At 36.0% G+C, this 17,177-nt stretch overlaps 1 protein-coding gene across 1 annotated transcript in view; it reads left to right on the top strand.

The window, feature by feature from the left end:
* POLN (DNA polymerase nu) overlaps positions 1-17,177 on the top strand; it is a 103,077-nt gene that overhangs the window by 14,386 nt on the left and 71,514 nt on the right. The window contains exons 6-14 of the mRNA XM_010165470.1: positions 453-610; positions 7,432-7,500; positions 8,692-8,752; positions 8,956-9,020; positions 9,886-9,969; positions 10,477-10,566; positions 12,780-12,836; positions 13,533-13,586; positions 13,828-13,893. Coding sequence (XP_010163772.1) covers positions 453-610; positions 7,432-7,500; positions 8,692-8,752; positions 8,956-9,020; positions 9,886-9,969; positions 10,477-10,566; positions 12,780-12,836; positions 13,533-13,586; positions 13,828-13,893 — 704 coding nt within the window. The remainder of the gene's footprint in view (positions 1-452; positions 611-7,431; positions 7,501-8,691; positions 8,753-8,955; positions 9,021-9,885; positions 9,970-10,476; positions 10,567-12,779; positions 12,837-13,532; positions 13,587-13,827; positions 13,894-17,177) is intronic.

Below are 17,177 nucleotides of genomic sequence, written 5' to 3'. Positions count from 1 at the left end.
GGAATTTTGTGGATATCAATCAAGTTCACAGCAACAACAAAACTGTACTAAAGGGAGACACCCACAAGAAAAACTTCAATCTGAAATGTTCCAGTAAGAAGGAGGAGAGGCTTTTACAGTCAATCTTAAAAAGAAAAAGCAAACAATCAAAAAACCAAACGAACAACCCCCCCCCAAATCCCTCAAAAACCGAGAACAACAACAACAAAACCCACAAGAAACAAACCCACAAAAAATCCTCTTCAAAAATATTCAATATTGAACTTACTCCTGTGTAGTCATGATATGACTGTTTGTTACCACTGCGAATTCAATGTTTAACACTTTTGTACTGTAAATGTTTATCTATTTATGATGTGTGTCTGCAGGAAAGATGGGCAAAACTTTAGAGGTGTTTCTCAGTATGGGAGATAATTTAAATATTTTGATTGTCAGAAATAACTTTTTTGTAGTTGCTGATAGCGTTGTGTTGGATCCAAGGATTGCAGCGTGGCTGATAAACCCCAGCGACACAGTTCCCTCTTTTGAGTGTTTAATACAGAAATATTTTGAAAAACCTTTATCTATGGAAACAGTAAATAGAGATACAGGCCCTTTGAGAAATGCATCAGTAAGTAGTTTGTTGTAAGTTCTTTGTGGTTGGGTTAAAAAGGGAAGGAAATTATGAAATAATTGCTTTTGCTTACAAAATATTGAAAAAAAAAAAAGACAATGCTTTTCTGATGGAAGAAAATTATTATATTAATACTACTTGTTGGAAATATAATTTTAAAGAAAGCGGAGAAGGGAAATGGTTTGCTGCATTCTGCCAAGATGGGATCATATTCTTCAAGAACAGCTGTAAAATTCTGCTTCAAAACCATTAAGTTCAGTAACAAAATTAATATATAATTTGATATTTTTTCTTTCTACCTCCCTGCAAACTAATTTCCATCTTTCCTTTCCAAAATGTCTAATGCCTTATTCTCCGATTCCTGTGAACTTGTAGCCTGTACTTAGTTAATTGTTATTAACAATTTTGCTGAATTTCACAGTTGGTAAAGGCACCACATTGAAGGCTGAGAAACAGTAGGGAGTGAAATGTGAACCTTCAAGTGTGTATGAAAAATCCATGAATTTTTATTCTCAATGAGAGAATGTGTGAGGAACTTTTTGAGAAGTTTTTCAAGACACTATAGAAATGTCTTACTGTCTGTTGAAACTTATTTATTGAATGTTACAAAATTTTGGTATTTGTACTTTGGGCCATGGTGATCTACTCGGGACACATTGACCTGCAGAGGTCGTTTGAATGATAAAAATAGATGATGGGTTTTTCAAAACCTCTCACGTTTTAGAGGCCTTGCTGGTTCAGACACAAGTGTTGTAACATGATTACAAGGCTTTTAGGATACAAATGCACCAATGTCACGTTGGCTTAGAGCATGGACAGAGGTCAATTGTATCAGCACATACCCATCAGTATAGATATTGAGAAAACTAGAGCTAGTTTGCTTTAAAACACTAGCTGTGAACTGCAGTTGTGCAGAAGTGACTTTGTGAATTAAGCTATTGGTGTGAGGAATGGACAGGCAAACAGGCAGAAGCTATAAACTTGTGGGTTATTTCTATATGTCCTGTCCCCTCCTGTGAGTCAGCATCCTTAATCTTGTCTCTTTCCTTAGCTTGACTCAGTCTTTTGTTCTTCATATATCACATCTGTTCTTAGTTATAATTTCTCAACTTTGTCAGCCTGATTCCCAGCTCCAAGTTAAATATTGGAGTCTTATTTCCTTTCTTTCCTACTTCAGGTTTAGTTTGTTTCCTTACCCCAACCATCTCCACTGCCTTTATGCTGACTTGTTCACCCAAGTCCCACTTAACGCCTCTCTCTAACATCCTGTGATTATTCCTCCCCATTCCTTATGCAATTAATTTGTTCCCCGGACTCTTCCTCATTCTTCTCTGCCCAGTGAGTCCCAGTTCATCCTGTGAATCATAGCTTTTTACCAGATTTATCTCTTGAACCTTCTTGCTCTGACTTTGCTGGTAGGCTCCTAACAGATGTCTATATTCCCAGAGGGATCCAGGCCAGGTAATATGTCTTGTGCCCCACTACTTCAGTTAAGTTCTCTCTGTGTTGTACTAGTCTTATCCACCCAGCATATTACCTGGAATGACTGCTCTTTTATTCTGTAGCCCACCACTCACCCACAGGCCTCTCTGGCACAGAATATGTGCTACTTGCTGCTTGTCTGTATATTTGGTGCTATGCCAGAAGGCTCGGTAAAAGGGGTCGTATTCCATATACCTCAAAACCTTTGCTGAAACGGGTGCTAAACATCATTCTGCTTCTGTCATTGCTGCATTTGCTGATGAGGAATCTCGGTATCAATTGAAGCTTGTAATTGGATTTACTTCCACCTCTTGAAGGGGATCAAGTAAGCTGTCTGTTGCTGAAAGCGTGGTGTTTCACAGCTTGTTTGTGCCAGAACTAGTGGATATGGACAAGGTTTCTAGGAGACGGGTTGATGGCTTTTCACTGGAGTATGAGCCTGCTTAAATTAATCTGTCTGGGTAGAGAGAAGTCCTCACTGATCATACTAGATTGTTATAAAACAAGGATGACCACCAGTGGATCTAGATATTTCAGCTTTGAAGAGAGCCCTCTGCATCCTACCTTCAAAGGCCTACTGTTTCTCAGGCTTGCAGTGTTCCAGTCTACCGTGGGCAGGAGGGAGGCCTGCACAGTAGGTGTCCTTATTGTCTACTCACAAATGACCAACACAATATTGTAGTTGTACAGACTAATAGCTCTTGAGCAGATGGGGAACTTGCACGGGCTGTCAGTGGAATTTATTGTCCCATTTTAACTCTTTTCTGCTGCTGGGGCTTTGCTGGGACATGGTTCATACTAACAGACATCAGCTTATGTAGAATCTGTTTAGTTTTATCTGCTGTTGAGTCATATGGTCATTTAAAGATAGAATCAATTATAGTCTGGGCTTAAATGTGTTCTGAATGACTGCAACACATTCACACCACTACCCTGTGTTTTATGGTATGTGGTAGGAAAATGTGTCTGCAGCAAAGATTAGGTAATTCTATTTTTAGCATGAAATGTAACTTCTTGTGACTAATAGGTGTCTCCCATGCTTTTGTTACGCTCAGCACTTCTCTTAAAAATTTGTTGGACCAATTGATAAAGTTCCTGTGATGGTTCTTCCCCCATCTGTGTACCACAATGCCTGCCTCTGTAGCAATAATGTGTTATAATTTGTCCTAATGTAAACTAATTTTCAGTCAGTTCTGGTTCTATTGTGTTTATGCAGCAACAAATAATTTGGATTCCTTCTGCCTTCTGTTTGGATCAAATAATGGATGAAGCATTGCTCTTGTCAGTCTGCATCTGCCGTAATGCTTTGGTTCCAGACTTCTGTTTTTCTTCCAATAATGGGGCTGTTTTGCAAACAGTAGGACAAAATTGTGAATTTCGTGTACAAGGCAGATTTTTATACACTGTTTGGAGGATGGATTATGTTTACCTGTTGATTTACAGCTGACTCCTGCACTGTGAGAGCACAGGATCAAGTGTTTAAATGTGCTGGTGTCTCAGTCTGTCTACCCTTGCTCCCTAGAAACACAACCAAGAGGTTCTGAGAATCATCCTGAAGAGGAGATTCTGGCATCTAGGTCAGGGAGCAATTCCTGCAAAAGACCTTGTTCAGATGGAAAAAGGTGTCCAGAGATACCTTCTCACAAACTCAGAAGTGTCCTTGCCTCCCTGAAGAGAGAGGAAGATCCTTCCCCCACCCATTAATTTTTTATCTGAATTTAATTTATTTTTATTTTAGAAAAATCCTTATTTTGGAGATCTATTTGGACTATATAGACCCTCCTTTAGGAAGAATTTTGAAGATTTCCCAACCACTTTGATTATTCTTATCTGCTTTTGCTTCAAAGAAACTGCTGTTCTGATTGAGCAGCTTAAAAGCCCTGGAGGACCACAGTATTCTGACATCAGACCTGTTCTTAAGAAAATATTCTTGGAAACAATTTCCGTGGCAGTCTTTCTGCTTTAGTGCATAATTCATAGCTTTATGACATCCAGTTTAGTAGAGTGATATCACATCTAATTACTTTGCATATACTCTTCCAGGTGATAGAACCTTGGTTTTGTTCTCTGCAAAATATTGGATGTTTCACTCAAATGGAAGCATTGCTTTATCCTCCATGCAATCTTAGAGGAGAGTGTAAAACTGGTAACAAGTGGAAATGTCCTTTTCTTTCCTTCTCATCACAGAAGGACCAAAGGAAAGATTCTGAATATATCAAATAAAACCCATGAAACTCTGAAACAGGCAGCAAAGTCAGATTTGGTAGCACACTTTCTGAGAGCCTACTCTGTTAGGGAATACACTTTCTAGCTCAGTTTTAGTGGAGAAAACAGAATATATTTCTTGTGGAGCAGACTTTCTCTCAGCTGTAGGTATTTCATGAGAGGTGTAAGGAAAGGAACCTGTAGAACAGCTGCAGGTCTGTAGAGGAAATAGAGACTTCTGCAGCTCATAGCGTGAGAGCCCCTCTTAGTGTTCCATCAGCTCCAAGATAGGAATGCAAATAATAAAATGAGCATGGAAAGATTAGGATTCCTTTAAAATACACATAGGGAGAATTATAAACTTGAAGATAAATTGCTTCCAAGATGGCCAAGGTACCCTCTCAGTGCTTTTTCAATTGAGAAGCCTTCCATGTGATTTCATAGCCATTTGGTTTCCTCTCTCTGTCTCTCTCTCTCTCTGTCTCTCTCTCTCTCTCTCTCTCTCTCTCTCTCTATCTCTCTCTCTCTCTCTATATATATATATATATGTGTGTGTGTATATATATTTAAAAAAAACACTTTAAGCAGATTTTACATTTATTTTCAACCCTGCCTATGTGTATTAATTTAATAGAAATGATCTTTGAATACCCTGTTCACCAAGAATCTAGACAAAGCTAGGTGAGTCTCCAACAATGTGTCTATTGAGGAAGAAATAACAGTGAGTGTTACCAGATTATCTTCTAAATTGGTAGGATTCTATTGGCCTCAAAATTGCTTTTTGCTCTGATGAGTCCTCTATGTGATGTACATTACATCTGTGTTGTCAAATATAAAATAGTAAGCTTAGGCATCCTGCAGTTCTACGTGGGTTTTTGTTGTTGTTGTTGTCATTGTTTGTTTTCTTTCCCCAAACTATCATGGACAGGAATCTGCAATCAGGACTCCCCTGTGTCTGGGATAATTATTTTACAGTCTGGTTTTTTGTACTTGCTCAAAATTCCATAGTTTTGTGGGGTTTAATGCAGGTTTTCCCTGTCAGATTTCTCTCATCAGTCTTTCCTTTCAGGGATTTTTTTCTTCTTTTTTCCTTCTCATTCATTATATAAAACCAGAACTGTGCTAGAATCTTTCTTAGAAGTCTTAATTACTGTTATGAAAAAATGCCTTATGTCAAATGAATCTTGTATCTACCTTTTTGGACAGTCAGAGCTGTCTTTGGATGCTGAGCTCAGAGTGTGCAACTCTAGAGGAGCTCACTAAATTGAGTGAGCATAAATTGAAAGTAATACATGCAGAATAGCTTCAATTTATAAAGAGGTCTTGGAATCATTGTTGCCAGTTTTATGGTTGTTCAATGTGTAGCAGCAGCTAAAAAGCCAACAAAATACAGGCACTGTAAGGAGAAGTATCGAGAACAAGAAAAGAGACATCATTTTTTTTTTTTTTTTGCCATGGAAAATCTTGGTGCACCCACATCTTGAAGACTGCAGTTTTGGTGTCTGCGTTTCAAGAAAGACACAGTGGGCTTCTAAAAGCTCAGAAGGTGGAACAACTGCTTTATAAGGAGGATGTGGAAAAAATGGTGGTTATTTAAGATGGAGATGGAAAGACTGAAGGGACCATACCAGCAGTTTTCTAAATTATTATGAAGGCAGTGGATAAAGTGAATGCAGTGGCAAATCTTGCAGTGCTATAACTGTGACTCATTTGATGAAACTAGGAGGAGATGGGGTTAAAACCTGAAATTTGTTTTTTTATGTGGTTATCAGTGAAGTCTACAGTCCAGCGATAAACACGAAAATGTTAAACGTATTTTTGAAGCAATCAAAACCTGGACTGTCCCTTACAGATTCTAGTCTAGCTTCATGATAAAATTTTGTAGTCTGCAGATTAAGCAGATTCCATTAAGTTAATTGTTCTACACCTAGTGTACATGAAAATAATTGATATAAAAACTGTTATATTCTCCTCCTTCAGTTTATTCTTCTAAACTAATTAGTGTCTTTCTCTGTAGGTCATGTTTTCTAAACTCAGTATTATTTCTGGTTCTCTTCTTTAACCTGTCTGATATTTCTTAATGTCTGTCTTAAAGTATTATGGCCGGGTTGCCCCAATATTTCAGCTATATCCTCAGAAGTATTTATCAACACACAGTAAATGCCTCTTTTTACACAAATAACCTTTTGTTTAACTTCACTGTTTTACTAAAAAACTAATTAATGTCATAACATATCATACTTAATTCCATGTAGCCTATTTTCTTGCCTCCAACACTGTCCAGTATGTGATTCTTGGGGAAGGGTATATGGACAGGCATGTGCATAACTTCAGTCCTCTGGAGTGCTGTTCTAGGTTCTATGGTTTGTGGCCCAGAAATTTTACAAACCAGTTCTAGGGGTTTTTTTGCACTTAATGGCTTACATGTAAATTTATTCCATAACCCTGATTTTTCAGCCATCATTAAACATAAAGGCTGCAGGAAAGAAAATCTACATCTGCAGCATTTTTCACATTCCCATCTTTCCTGACAGGAATAGAATAATGAAGAGCAGCACTTCATTGTTTACATTTTGTATACTAGCCTGATAAACAAATTTAATAGTTTGACATTAAATTTATTTTTAGTGCTCATGTTCTTGGAGCTAATGATCATATTCTCAGTGTCTCTGTGCATTTCAAAATGGTCTTCTAGCCAACTGAGTGAGGTGACATGGCTCTGTGCAGAACACCTCTGGAACAGAAGGGAAGGAAGGGAATAATTGAGGCACAGAAAAGCGGCAGTACTTTTAGGAGGAAGAAAATTGCAAGGAATTTTTCCTCATTTTACAAGTAGTAACAGAATTCTGACTTCAGTGTCAAAGGTAGTGTAGTGATACTGTTTCTCCATACTTGGTCTGTGCAAAATGTAAAATAAGGAACAGGTAAGATCTTCAGTATTCATGGTCTGTACTGCACTGTTAATGAATTGCGTTTATCAGAGTCTAATAACATTACTGAAATGTCATATATGACAGGAGACATACAGAAAAATGTATTTATATATTTTAATCCTTTTAAAAATAGATAGTACTCTAAATATCTTTATGTTAACATTAACACTTGGGGGTTTTTTTATTTATTTCTATCAGTATCAAAACTTAGGTGTGAACTTGGAGAAGCTTTATAATGTAATGATGGACCTTGCCCGTGATTTACAGGTAAGATATAAAAAGTAGTTACTCGTATGTAGCTTCTCAGGTATTACCATGAATCAAAGAGTTGGTGACGTGCTGCTTGTTCAGATCAGAATCTCTACTTGAGTTAAATAGAAGGCTTCGGTCCTTACTGGTTTACAGTGCTGGTCAACGTTTAAAATAAAGTTACTCATTAAATTTGCCATTTTTTCCAGAAGTAGGAAATAGTCTCAAGCTTAATCTTTAGAAGAAACTTTTCCTCTGCAACAGTTAACTAAATATTTAAATTAAGATTCTAACAATGGCAAATGTTTGGAATGTTGTGACTTTTCTTTTGGTATTTTAAAGCTATATGAAAAAATCTAAAAAATGTTAACAGAGTTAAAACAGAGTGCAGCTGGGTTTTTTTGATGTATTCCTTGGCTACAAAAACTCTCAGCATATCTATTGCTCTAGGTTGTATTACCCAAACACCAGTCAAACACTAGAACAGGCTTCTTAGAGAGTTGTTTGATGCCCCAAATGTGTCAATGTTTAAGAGACATTTGGACAATGCCCTTAATTACATGTTTTAGCTTCTGGTCAGCCCTGAATTGGTCAAGCAGTTGAACAAGGTGATTGTTGTAGTCCCTTCCAAGTGAAATATTTTATTCAATTTTAGCCCTTATTGCCCAGTTCAGAATGCATCTCAAGAAGTCTTTTACTGGATTTTTTTTGTGTGTGTTTGTTTTCTCCCTGTACTCATGTACCTGGAAAAGTGTCAGAATTTAGGGACATGCTCAGGTGCTGGTGAAAGGTACTTCAGAGAGTCCTGGGGGCTTTCTGTGAAAATGGAGTTATGAATTCGGAATGGCTGCTTAATTGTTCAAGTGAATAAAGAAAAAGGGATAACTGTATGTCCTATTATGATGGAGCTTGCTCTAAAAAGAAACAATTTAGAAAAATATTTATTACTGTTCTTGTACAGAATTATTACTATTACAAAATGTATTAGCATTGCCCAGTAAATGAAGGGATAATGGACTGCAGTATTTAGATACTGTGATTCACACTAAGTAGTATTTCATTCCACAAACAGTATTGTCTTATAAAAAGGGATTATATGGAAAGTAAAATACTGCTTACTGGAAAATGCAGCTACAAAATGACACTACTATATGTTTTAAGATTAAAATTGGCTGATACTGAGGAATTTATTTGTATCTTGCTTTACAGGTTCGAGGTTTGTGGAAATTATTTTGCACATTAGAGCTTCCACTTATCAAAATTCTGGCAGGTATGAAAGTTCAGTTCAAAATATGCATCTTCACCATTTTCACAAAGCTGCTGACTATGCTCAAGTAGAATGTTACACCTGAGACTACTAAATGTTATCTTAGTCTCATAACAGCTGTGTGAACTTGAGTTTCTATTTTACAGTCTAAGAAGCATTTAAGATTGAAATTGTCAATTGTTCTCAGTATATAAATGTATTTACAGTGATGGAAACACACAAAATACATGTGAACAAGCAAGAACTGAAGAAAACATCAGAGATTCTGGGGGTAAATTTTGTCTTTATTTCTTCTCTTGGAAGTTGTATAGCACCATCTTTCTGCTTTTACTGAAGATAACTGATTAAAAAGAGGAGAAATCTTTTTGTTTTGTCATGTTTTACATGACAGTTTAGGGTTTCTAATTATTTCTTATTTTATTTACATTTCTTATATTTATATTAATAATATTATTTAAGAATTTCTTATTATATTTATATTTTGGGATACTTCCATGTTTATTTAGGCAAACAAAAAAGAGACATTTGCTTCATTAGCCTTGCTCCAGAACTGAGATTGCTTTGCAAAATGCACAGGTCCTTTTGGGTTATGTATTGTAGAGTAAAAATTGTAATGACTCTTTCTGAACCTATATTTAACAGTTACCATCTTCCTGAGAAGTGACAGATATTTCTCTCTCTCTTTGTAAATAAAACATTCTTTACAATTTACATGTTGTGAGAGTTCTAAGTTTGCCATTTCCCATTGATAACAATAACTACAAGAGAATCCTATTTTGTAGAATAAAAATCCCACTAGATAAACGTAGTGGTCTGACAAATTATTAATTTGCTGTAATAATTTGCACAGCTCTGTTGCTCACAGACCTCTATAATCTTCAGTAACCTAAATTATCTTCCCACAAATTTTGGTACTTTTTACTACAGTAAATCCCCTTTGCAGATCACAAATAAATACAGATTAAAGAGTATGTAAGCAATCTACTAAACCAAATGCTGATAGCCAGCAATGACTACACATTAGCAAGTACTCTATTTTTAAATAGAAGTCCAATATGCGTGTTAACAAAGGAATTAGCAGAATGTGGAAGAAAATACTAATGTAAGCAGAATAATTCTGATGTTCTAATTTATAGTTGCGACTCAAAGAACTTGAACAAGAAGCTCATGAAGTTGCTGGAGAACGATTCCTTTTGACCAGCAGTAGTCAACTCAGAGAGGTAATATTTATACTACTATTATTATCTAATTTAGAATGAATCATAGAATGGTTTGGATTGGAAGGGACCTCAAGGATCATCTAGTTCCAATCCCCCCGCCTTCAGCAGGGGGGATTAATTTGTCAGTTCTGTAAATTTTTATTGATACAGAAGAATTATAAAGCATTGTCCTTACAAGTTCAGAATTCTTTTTCTTCAATAATAATTATCTTATTTTCTGATTTTAATGGAGGACATCAGTTTTTCATAAATCTGGCAATGCTGGATAATCTGTAGTTGAATATATTTACATAAGTTATGCATTTGATTTTAGTAAATCCACTAACTTGTCAATAGCTCAAAAATAGATTTGATCTTTTCAATTCTGTTAGTTCTCTTTGCTACAGTATACTCTATTTTCCTTGAAATCTATTTTCTAGACTTAAGTTCAGGGGCCAAATAATTTTCCTTTCTGTTTCAGCATTTGGAATACTGAAACATCTCTTATGTGGTTTTTTTTTATTGTAGGTACTATTTGAAAAGCTAAAACTGCATGCACTGTGTGAGAAACTTCATAGAACTGAAATACAACAACTTGTGTCCACCTCAGAAGTTGTGGTGAGATGGGGAGGGGTTTTAAAACCATCTGCATGATTTATTTAGCAAAACCTTATAAGCTATAGTCATGTGTCTAAAGTTTTCCTACTTTTTCTTGATTTATTTTTGTATTGTACTAATCACATTTCATTTACTTATGCCAGAAATGAAAGTTGTACTCCATGATAGGAAAAACAAACTAGCTATTGCTAAACTTTAGCTATAAACCAGCATTAAAAAACTTCAGTACCATCATGCATGTATGACCATCTCCCTCAAAGGAGAGAGGCTTTCTTACTGGTCAGATTTTGGCAGCTCAGTATTACTGACTGGCTGGGTGAAGAAGACCACTGGTGAAAAAAAGAACATTAATGTGAAATTTGCTGGTGAAGGAAATAGCAACCCAGACTTTCTCTTTGCTGTCAGGAGGTTTGGGCTAAAACCATGTTATCATCATTTTATAGACCCTTTACTCACTCATTCGTGCTAGATAAGGAGGTCTATAGGAAATTACATGATACCTGTGGTTTGAATTGGGAGTTGTCACTTTCTTTGTATGGTCCAGTGTTTACTTGTGTGCATGAATTTTCCTCAGGCTTTTTTTTTTTTTCTTGCCACTGTGGAGGTCAGAATGGTTGTATTTGGAGTCAGATCTGCAGAATCATGATAGAATCTTGTTCCCTTAGACCAATAATGACCAAACAGTTTAGATACTTTGATACACCTGTATGGAGATCAAATGATCAGATTCAGTGCCATAAATGCGACTTGTATGAAGCTTCTCCAGTTTGTTCTGTTGGCAGATAATTTTCAGCAGTGCGGAGGTTTGTGTGTGGTCCCCCACAAGTGCAGAAACCTGCAAGAAACACTTGTCTAAAAATGGTGAAATCAAGATCAAACTGTAGACTTCTTGGTAACTTGAGGCAAATGTGGATGCCCTTTCCTTTTGTTAAGACAACAAAAAATAATAATGGAATTCCTTCTTACAAGAGAAAAAGCTTCTGTGTAGCTGCACCTGCTTCTGACTTGGTGCCACAATTGTATTGCTCCAGTATACACAGGAGTCAAATTGAAGTACACAACTCACTTCTGAGAACGAATACCTCTGGGGATAGTAGGAAGGTAGTATTTGTTTCTCGCGTGTAAAAGAGGAAATTCAACTTTTGGGCCAAATGTCTGAACTACAAGGTACGATCTCTGAGGTAATGTCAACACTATAACCATAAAAACCACACACTGCTCAAGGAGAAGGCAGTTTAATAGAAGAAATATGTCATCTTGGAGAGTGACAGAGAGCCCTGGGAGATGAGAGGGATCAGTGAAATAGGATGCATGTCATCTTTTGTGGGAATGTAATATTTATTGCACTAATCAAAGTAATGCTTTTATCTAGTCCAGTACTCTCTTTCCAACAGTTACTGAGAATTAGTTATTTAGAGACAGGTAGGCTGAAACCTTCCAGTAGATAAATGCTACATAATTAATCTTAATCTATTGTCTCTCCCTGGTAGTAAGAAAAAAACCTCATGCTTTTAAATCTCTATTCTGGTACATTTGCATCTGTTTTTCACCTTGAACTGTTGTAGTTCCAGATATTTTTGTTGTACTCATAAATATCCAGTCTCTATTTGAATAATTTCAATCTTTTTCTTAACATTTTATGGCAACTTACCATTGAAGTAATCAGAAATATGCTTTATTTTATTGCTTTTGGATTTGGCAATTTTGATTTTTTTTTTTTTTTTTAAGTCTCCTGGAACTTGCATTATGGGATGAACAGGAGAAATTTCTCCCTCTGCATTTTGTTTGTGTATTTATAAATATGTATGTATGTATATATGTATTATTCTGCATACTTTTATCATATTCTCTCTTGCATTGGTGCTTTCTGGCACAAAAAATAAACAAAGGACCATAAGTAACCTCCCCTATGCCCCAGTGTTTTCAAAGTTGTGAAAAGTTTTTATGTCTGCATGTCTCTGTCCCTGTCTGGGACAGGAATGGAAGTGAGATGGGAAGGGGTAATCTCCAGCCCTCCTGTTGAAGGCAGGAAAGAATGAAGGCTTCCTTGGGTCTAGGGTGACATTGCTTGAAGGACATTATTCTTTAGCCAGTAGCTTGTCCATTCAGCTTGGCGATAGAATTTCTTCCTCCAAAACTTAGTCTGTTAGGATTCTTAAATAATATAACCTAACAGAAATGTATACCAGTAATTCACATTCTTTATTTTGCAGCTAAGTAAGTTGCAAGATCTTCATCCTTTGCCTAAGATAATTTTAGAATACCGACAGGTAAGCTGGTATTTTTCACATAGTGTAGTCGCACTGAAGCAAAATTAGCAAGAAATATAACATACTCAGAGCTAAATAAATTTTTAAAAGTTGGCTCTAGTGTAAGTTCATTCAAATATTCAAATAGTTTTGAAGTTGTAGGTATTCTTAAGAGTTTTAGAATTTCATGTTTATAATTCTGTTTTGCACTGTTAGATTATAGCTTGCAAAAAACTCTGCTTCAGGGACAAATAGAATATTTGTCTGGTGCTATAAAGCACACTTAGGGCAAAACATTTATTTAGTGAGTTCTGAAGAAAGTGAAGGAGATAATGGGTTACAGGTTTTTTTAAGTGACGAGCCTCCTCAAAATAAAAAATTACTTAGTTAGCCTGCTCATCACGCTTAATGTTTGGGGTTTCTGTGGATGAGTTTCCAAGGTTTGACCTGGGGGTACAAGATGTAAAAGAAGAAATTCCAGTAGTTCATTTATTAGTACCTGCAAAGTCCTGGCTCTAGAGTATTACCCAGCACTTACTTGACTTATATTAATAGGTCAAGATATTAGGGAGTACACATCCATTATTTACTAAAATAAAACTCTCTTTTAAAGAAATCTACAAAAAAGTTAATATGCATTTGGAGAGTAAGATCTTTAATTTGAAAAATCTCTTATTTTTATAAATAAACATTTATCTAAACTTCTATGTAATTTAGGTCCATAAGATGAAATCAACTTATGTGGATGGACTAAGAACGTGCATGAGAAAGGTAGAAATATAAAAAGTAGCCTGGTCAATATGGTATTTCAAATAAATCATAAAATAATGTGAAATGATTGCAGTATTTACAGCTTATGAACTCTTATACATGGAAAATTATAAAGTATTTTTACTTGATTTTGTAGTCCCAATTGCAGTATGTTTTTATTACTAATACTTCCATTAAATAAAATTTAGATGTATGTCTTAATGCTTTTCTTTTTGGGGATTTTTGCTTTACTTGACTACAGGGATTTATTTCCTCTACATGGAATCAGACAGGAACTGTGACTGGCAGACTTTCAGCCAAACATCCAGTAAGTAAACCTATTAGAAGATTTAAATTTTAATTAGAATTTAATAATATCAGTTATATAAAATAGTACATATTCTTAATGCATTAAATGTTTTCATATAAGTCTAGCAGTTGTCATATCGTATGTAAATGGTGGACAGAAAAAGCTGATTAAATGGGTGTTTTACTGTAGAACACTTTTAATACCTTCTGTTATCTGTAGATCACAGTTTAATATTATAAGCTGAAGAAGAGAAGTAGAATTGTGAGCCATGCATGCACCCTCTAGACTTCTACTAAATCCCTCTTTGTAAGGAATTCCTGATGTCCCTGAACCACTCCTTGTAGTGGATTGGTGAGCTCTGAAAGGTGTCCTGGGGATTATTGAAAGAAAGGAAGAACCAGAAGCTCTTTTATTCTGGAATTTGGCTTCAGACCTCAGAGCAGTGACAAGCTAAGCTGGTCATGCTGTTGCTCTGGAAGTCTTGCCAGATGCTTATATATGGCTGTAACACTTATGACTGTGGGGACTGCTGAGACCTTTCTGTCTCAGCCTATAGCTGCATGGATGAGTGTATGAGTTTGCAGAACCTGGTGTGGGAGGAGACAGGATTGCAGACTGTTTCAGGTGCTCAAGTCAAGGCATAGGCAAGGGAATAGCAGTAGAGAAGTAGTGACTACCTACCTACCCGCAGAAATGTTCTGTTTGGTTTAATCGCAGCCTTTCTTAGCAAAGACCTGACTGCTGACCCTGTGGGAGAGGGAATAGATGCAGAAGTGGGACTTGGCTCATGAAGGCTGGAGGGAATCCATGAGGCTGTTGCCCTTTTAAATTGTGCTCAAAAGTATTTTCAGTTCTTATCCATGCAGGTTTGAGTACTGCTTATCTGTCTATGCAGGAACTAGCCTTCAGCTTCATGACTACAAACATCATTAGAAGTTTTCTGCAGTCTTGGGAGAAAGGCCATGGTCTTCCACAGCTCTGTCTAGGAGTAGAGATGTTATGATGATGATGTTGTGACCACTGCATGGGTGGGCTCATGTGGCTCCTTGCAAGTCCCGACTGGTAAAATGACTTTTGGAGTTCTGGCAGAAACTTGTCCTGGGAGGTTCTTATCCTCACAGTACTGGTGACTTCTGTAGTTCTTCTTTTACCTCTTTTCAGAGTTCAGGTTTCATTTATATCTTCCTACCCTCACGGTCCATATTTCCATACAATTTATCATCAAAAAAATTGTAGGATTGAGTAAAAAATAGTATCTAGAATTCTGAATGAACAATAGAATGGAGGAGTGTTACTGTTGCACCCACTTCTTATGCACCCAGATGGGGGAAAGTGACAGGAGAGAGTGGAAAAGAGGATCATGAAGGTCACATTTTGCTAAATATTCTGATGTGATGTACAGGCATTTACAAGTCAGAGCTGAACAGACAGCTGTCTTAAACAGCCATGTACACACAAGGTGACCTTTGACCCGTCATGGTAAAAATAACACAAAATCTACTTTTCTGAAAGGTTGTTTTTCTCCAAAATGATGCTGCTGAAGTTAGCATCCAGGATTGCCTAAGGCTGACTTTTCCTTATAAGGAAAAACATTGGCATAGCTTTTTTTGTGTGAAATGTTTGTGGAACTTATACCATCTGTTTCTGAATCATTTATTGATATAGAAGATATACTGCAGTGCCCAGTCACTTTCCTAAGTGTTAAAGGATTGGGACGATTCTTGCCAGAAATAATAAATATTGTAGATATTTTTGCAGTTACTATGATGGTATGTCAAATTTTAGCTGAATATTTGCTGAGATTTATTTTTAACTGTGGTTTAAAATGCTTTAAGGAGTGGTTAAAGCAAAATATAAGTGTAAATCAGATAAAGTGAGAATTCAAATAGAAAAAACATCCCGTGTGCTGTAGTGGCTGTGGGAGATGGAGGTTCCAAACAAAGCTTTCTTTATCTTTCATTTGTTTTGTGAGATAATGGATCTCTCTGCCCTCTTTAAGGCATTAAATGGAGTCCAGGAGGGATTTACTCATAGGTTTAAGGAGAACTTACCAGTCATGAGGTACAGAGCAGGATTTCTTTTTCAGATAAACTCTCTGTGATCTTCTGTGATCTTCTTTCAGAAAAATCCACATCTGACGTATGGATGATGTATATTTTTGGCTTTATGTGGGTTTCTTTCAATAGATAAGCTTATTCACATGAATTTTATGACTTCTGTGTTGCAGCACCTTACAGAGGGTTTCTTAGTAGAACTTTACTTCAGTGGCTCTCCATGTATACATCTATTTTAGTTTAACTCTGCACTCCATTTCTTCTCATTTTGTTTCTTCTACAATATGTGGGCTGCATAATTATTGAATTTTTCACAAATAGCAAAGTATTATATAGTACATTGTTAAACAGGGGCACATTTGATATTGTAGTCTCCTGCTATAGCATTGTAGCTGTTTATTTGCTACTCTGTAAGAACCTGTGTATCTGAAACATAAAAGTAAATATAAACTCTAAAATTCTTCAGTTGTATTATTTTGTAATATGTCTATAGGCTAATTATTTTTTCCACTCTGTGATAGGTTGCTTATGACTATTAGGTGAATTAGGTTTATTATTTGAATATGTTGTTTTTAATTATTTTTTGTATAAATATATTAGTCTTTTCTACATTAGGATACTCCTTTATTATATTGCTTATAAATAACTTTCCTATTAAATGTATTTATTACATTTGTAAAGACTTATGTTCTCCAAACTTACCTTGAAATACCACTTTCCAGCCTCTCACCTTTTAAGGCAAAAATAAGTCATGATAGAGGTGGAAATGCATAAACCCAATTAAGATCAAGGCTCTTTCAGAATGAAAGAATGAATAGTGAGAAATCCTAACTTGCTATATAAAGATGGCATATAATTGGGTGTTATAATTTGGGTTAACATGTAAACTTCAGTGCTAGAATCAGATATTCTGTATTAAGGTTTCTTTCCTTCAGGCTTCTGCAGCAGAGAGAACTGAAATGCTACTAATGAGTTTACAGTTCTATACTTCAGAAGATGTTTGTGTCATGAAATTAAAAAGCATGAAGTAATGGGCTTCAGGGAACGTTTCCTTCCTTTTAGTAACAAAAAGTTATGCTGAAGATAAATAAAATAGTTTACTTTCTCAGACCAACTGAAAAAAAAAAGCATCCCTGTTTCTCTCCAGGAAAAATGTTTTTTCCAGCTTTTCCAAAAAGGCAAAGAAATAAAATAATTTAACCTATCAATCAAAGAAGTATGTTAGCCTTTGATTTGGAAAGCAGGAAT

This window comes from Antrostomus carolinensis, unplaced genomic scaffold, assembly GCF_000700745.2.
Source record: "Antrostomus carolinensis isolate BGI_N321 unplaced genomic scaffold, ASM70074v2 scaffold6360, whole genome shotgun sequence".
Taxonomy (NCBI): Eukaryota; Metazoa; Chordata; class Aves; order Caprimulgiformes; family Caprimulgidae; genus Antrostomus; species Antrostomus carolinensis.
Note: the sequence above shows the minus strand (reverse complement) of the source record. Positions and strands in the feature narration are given on the sequence as shown.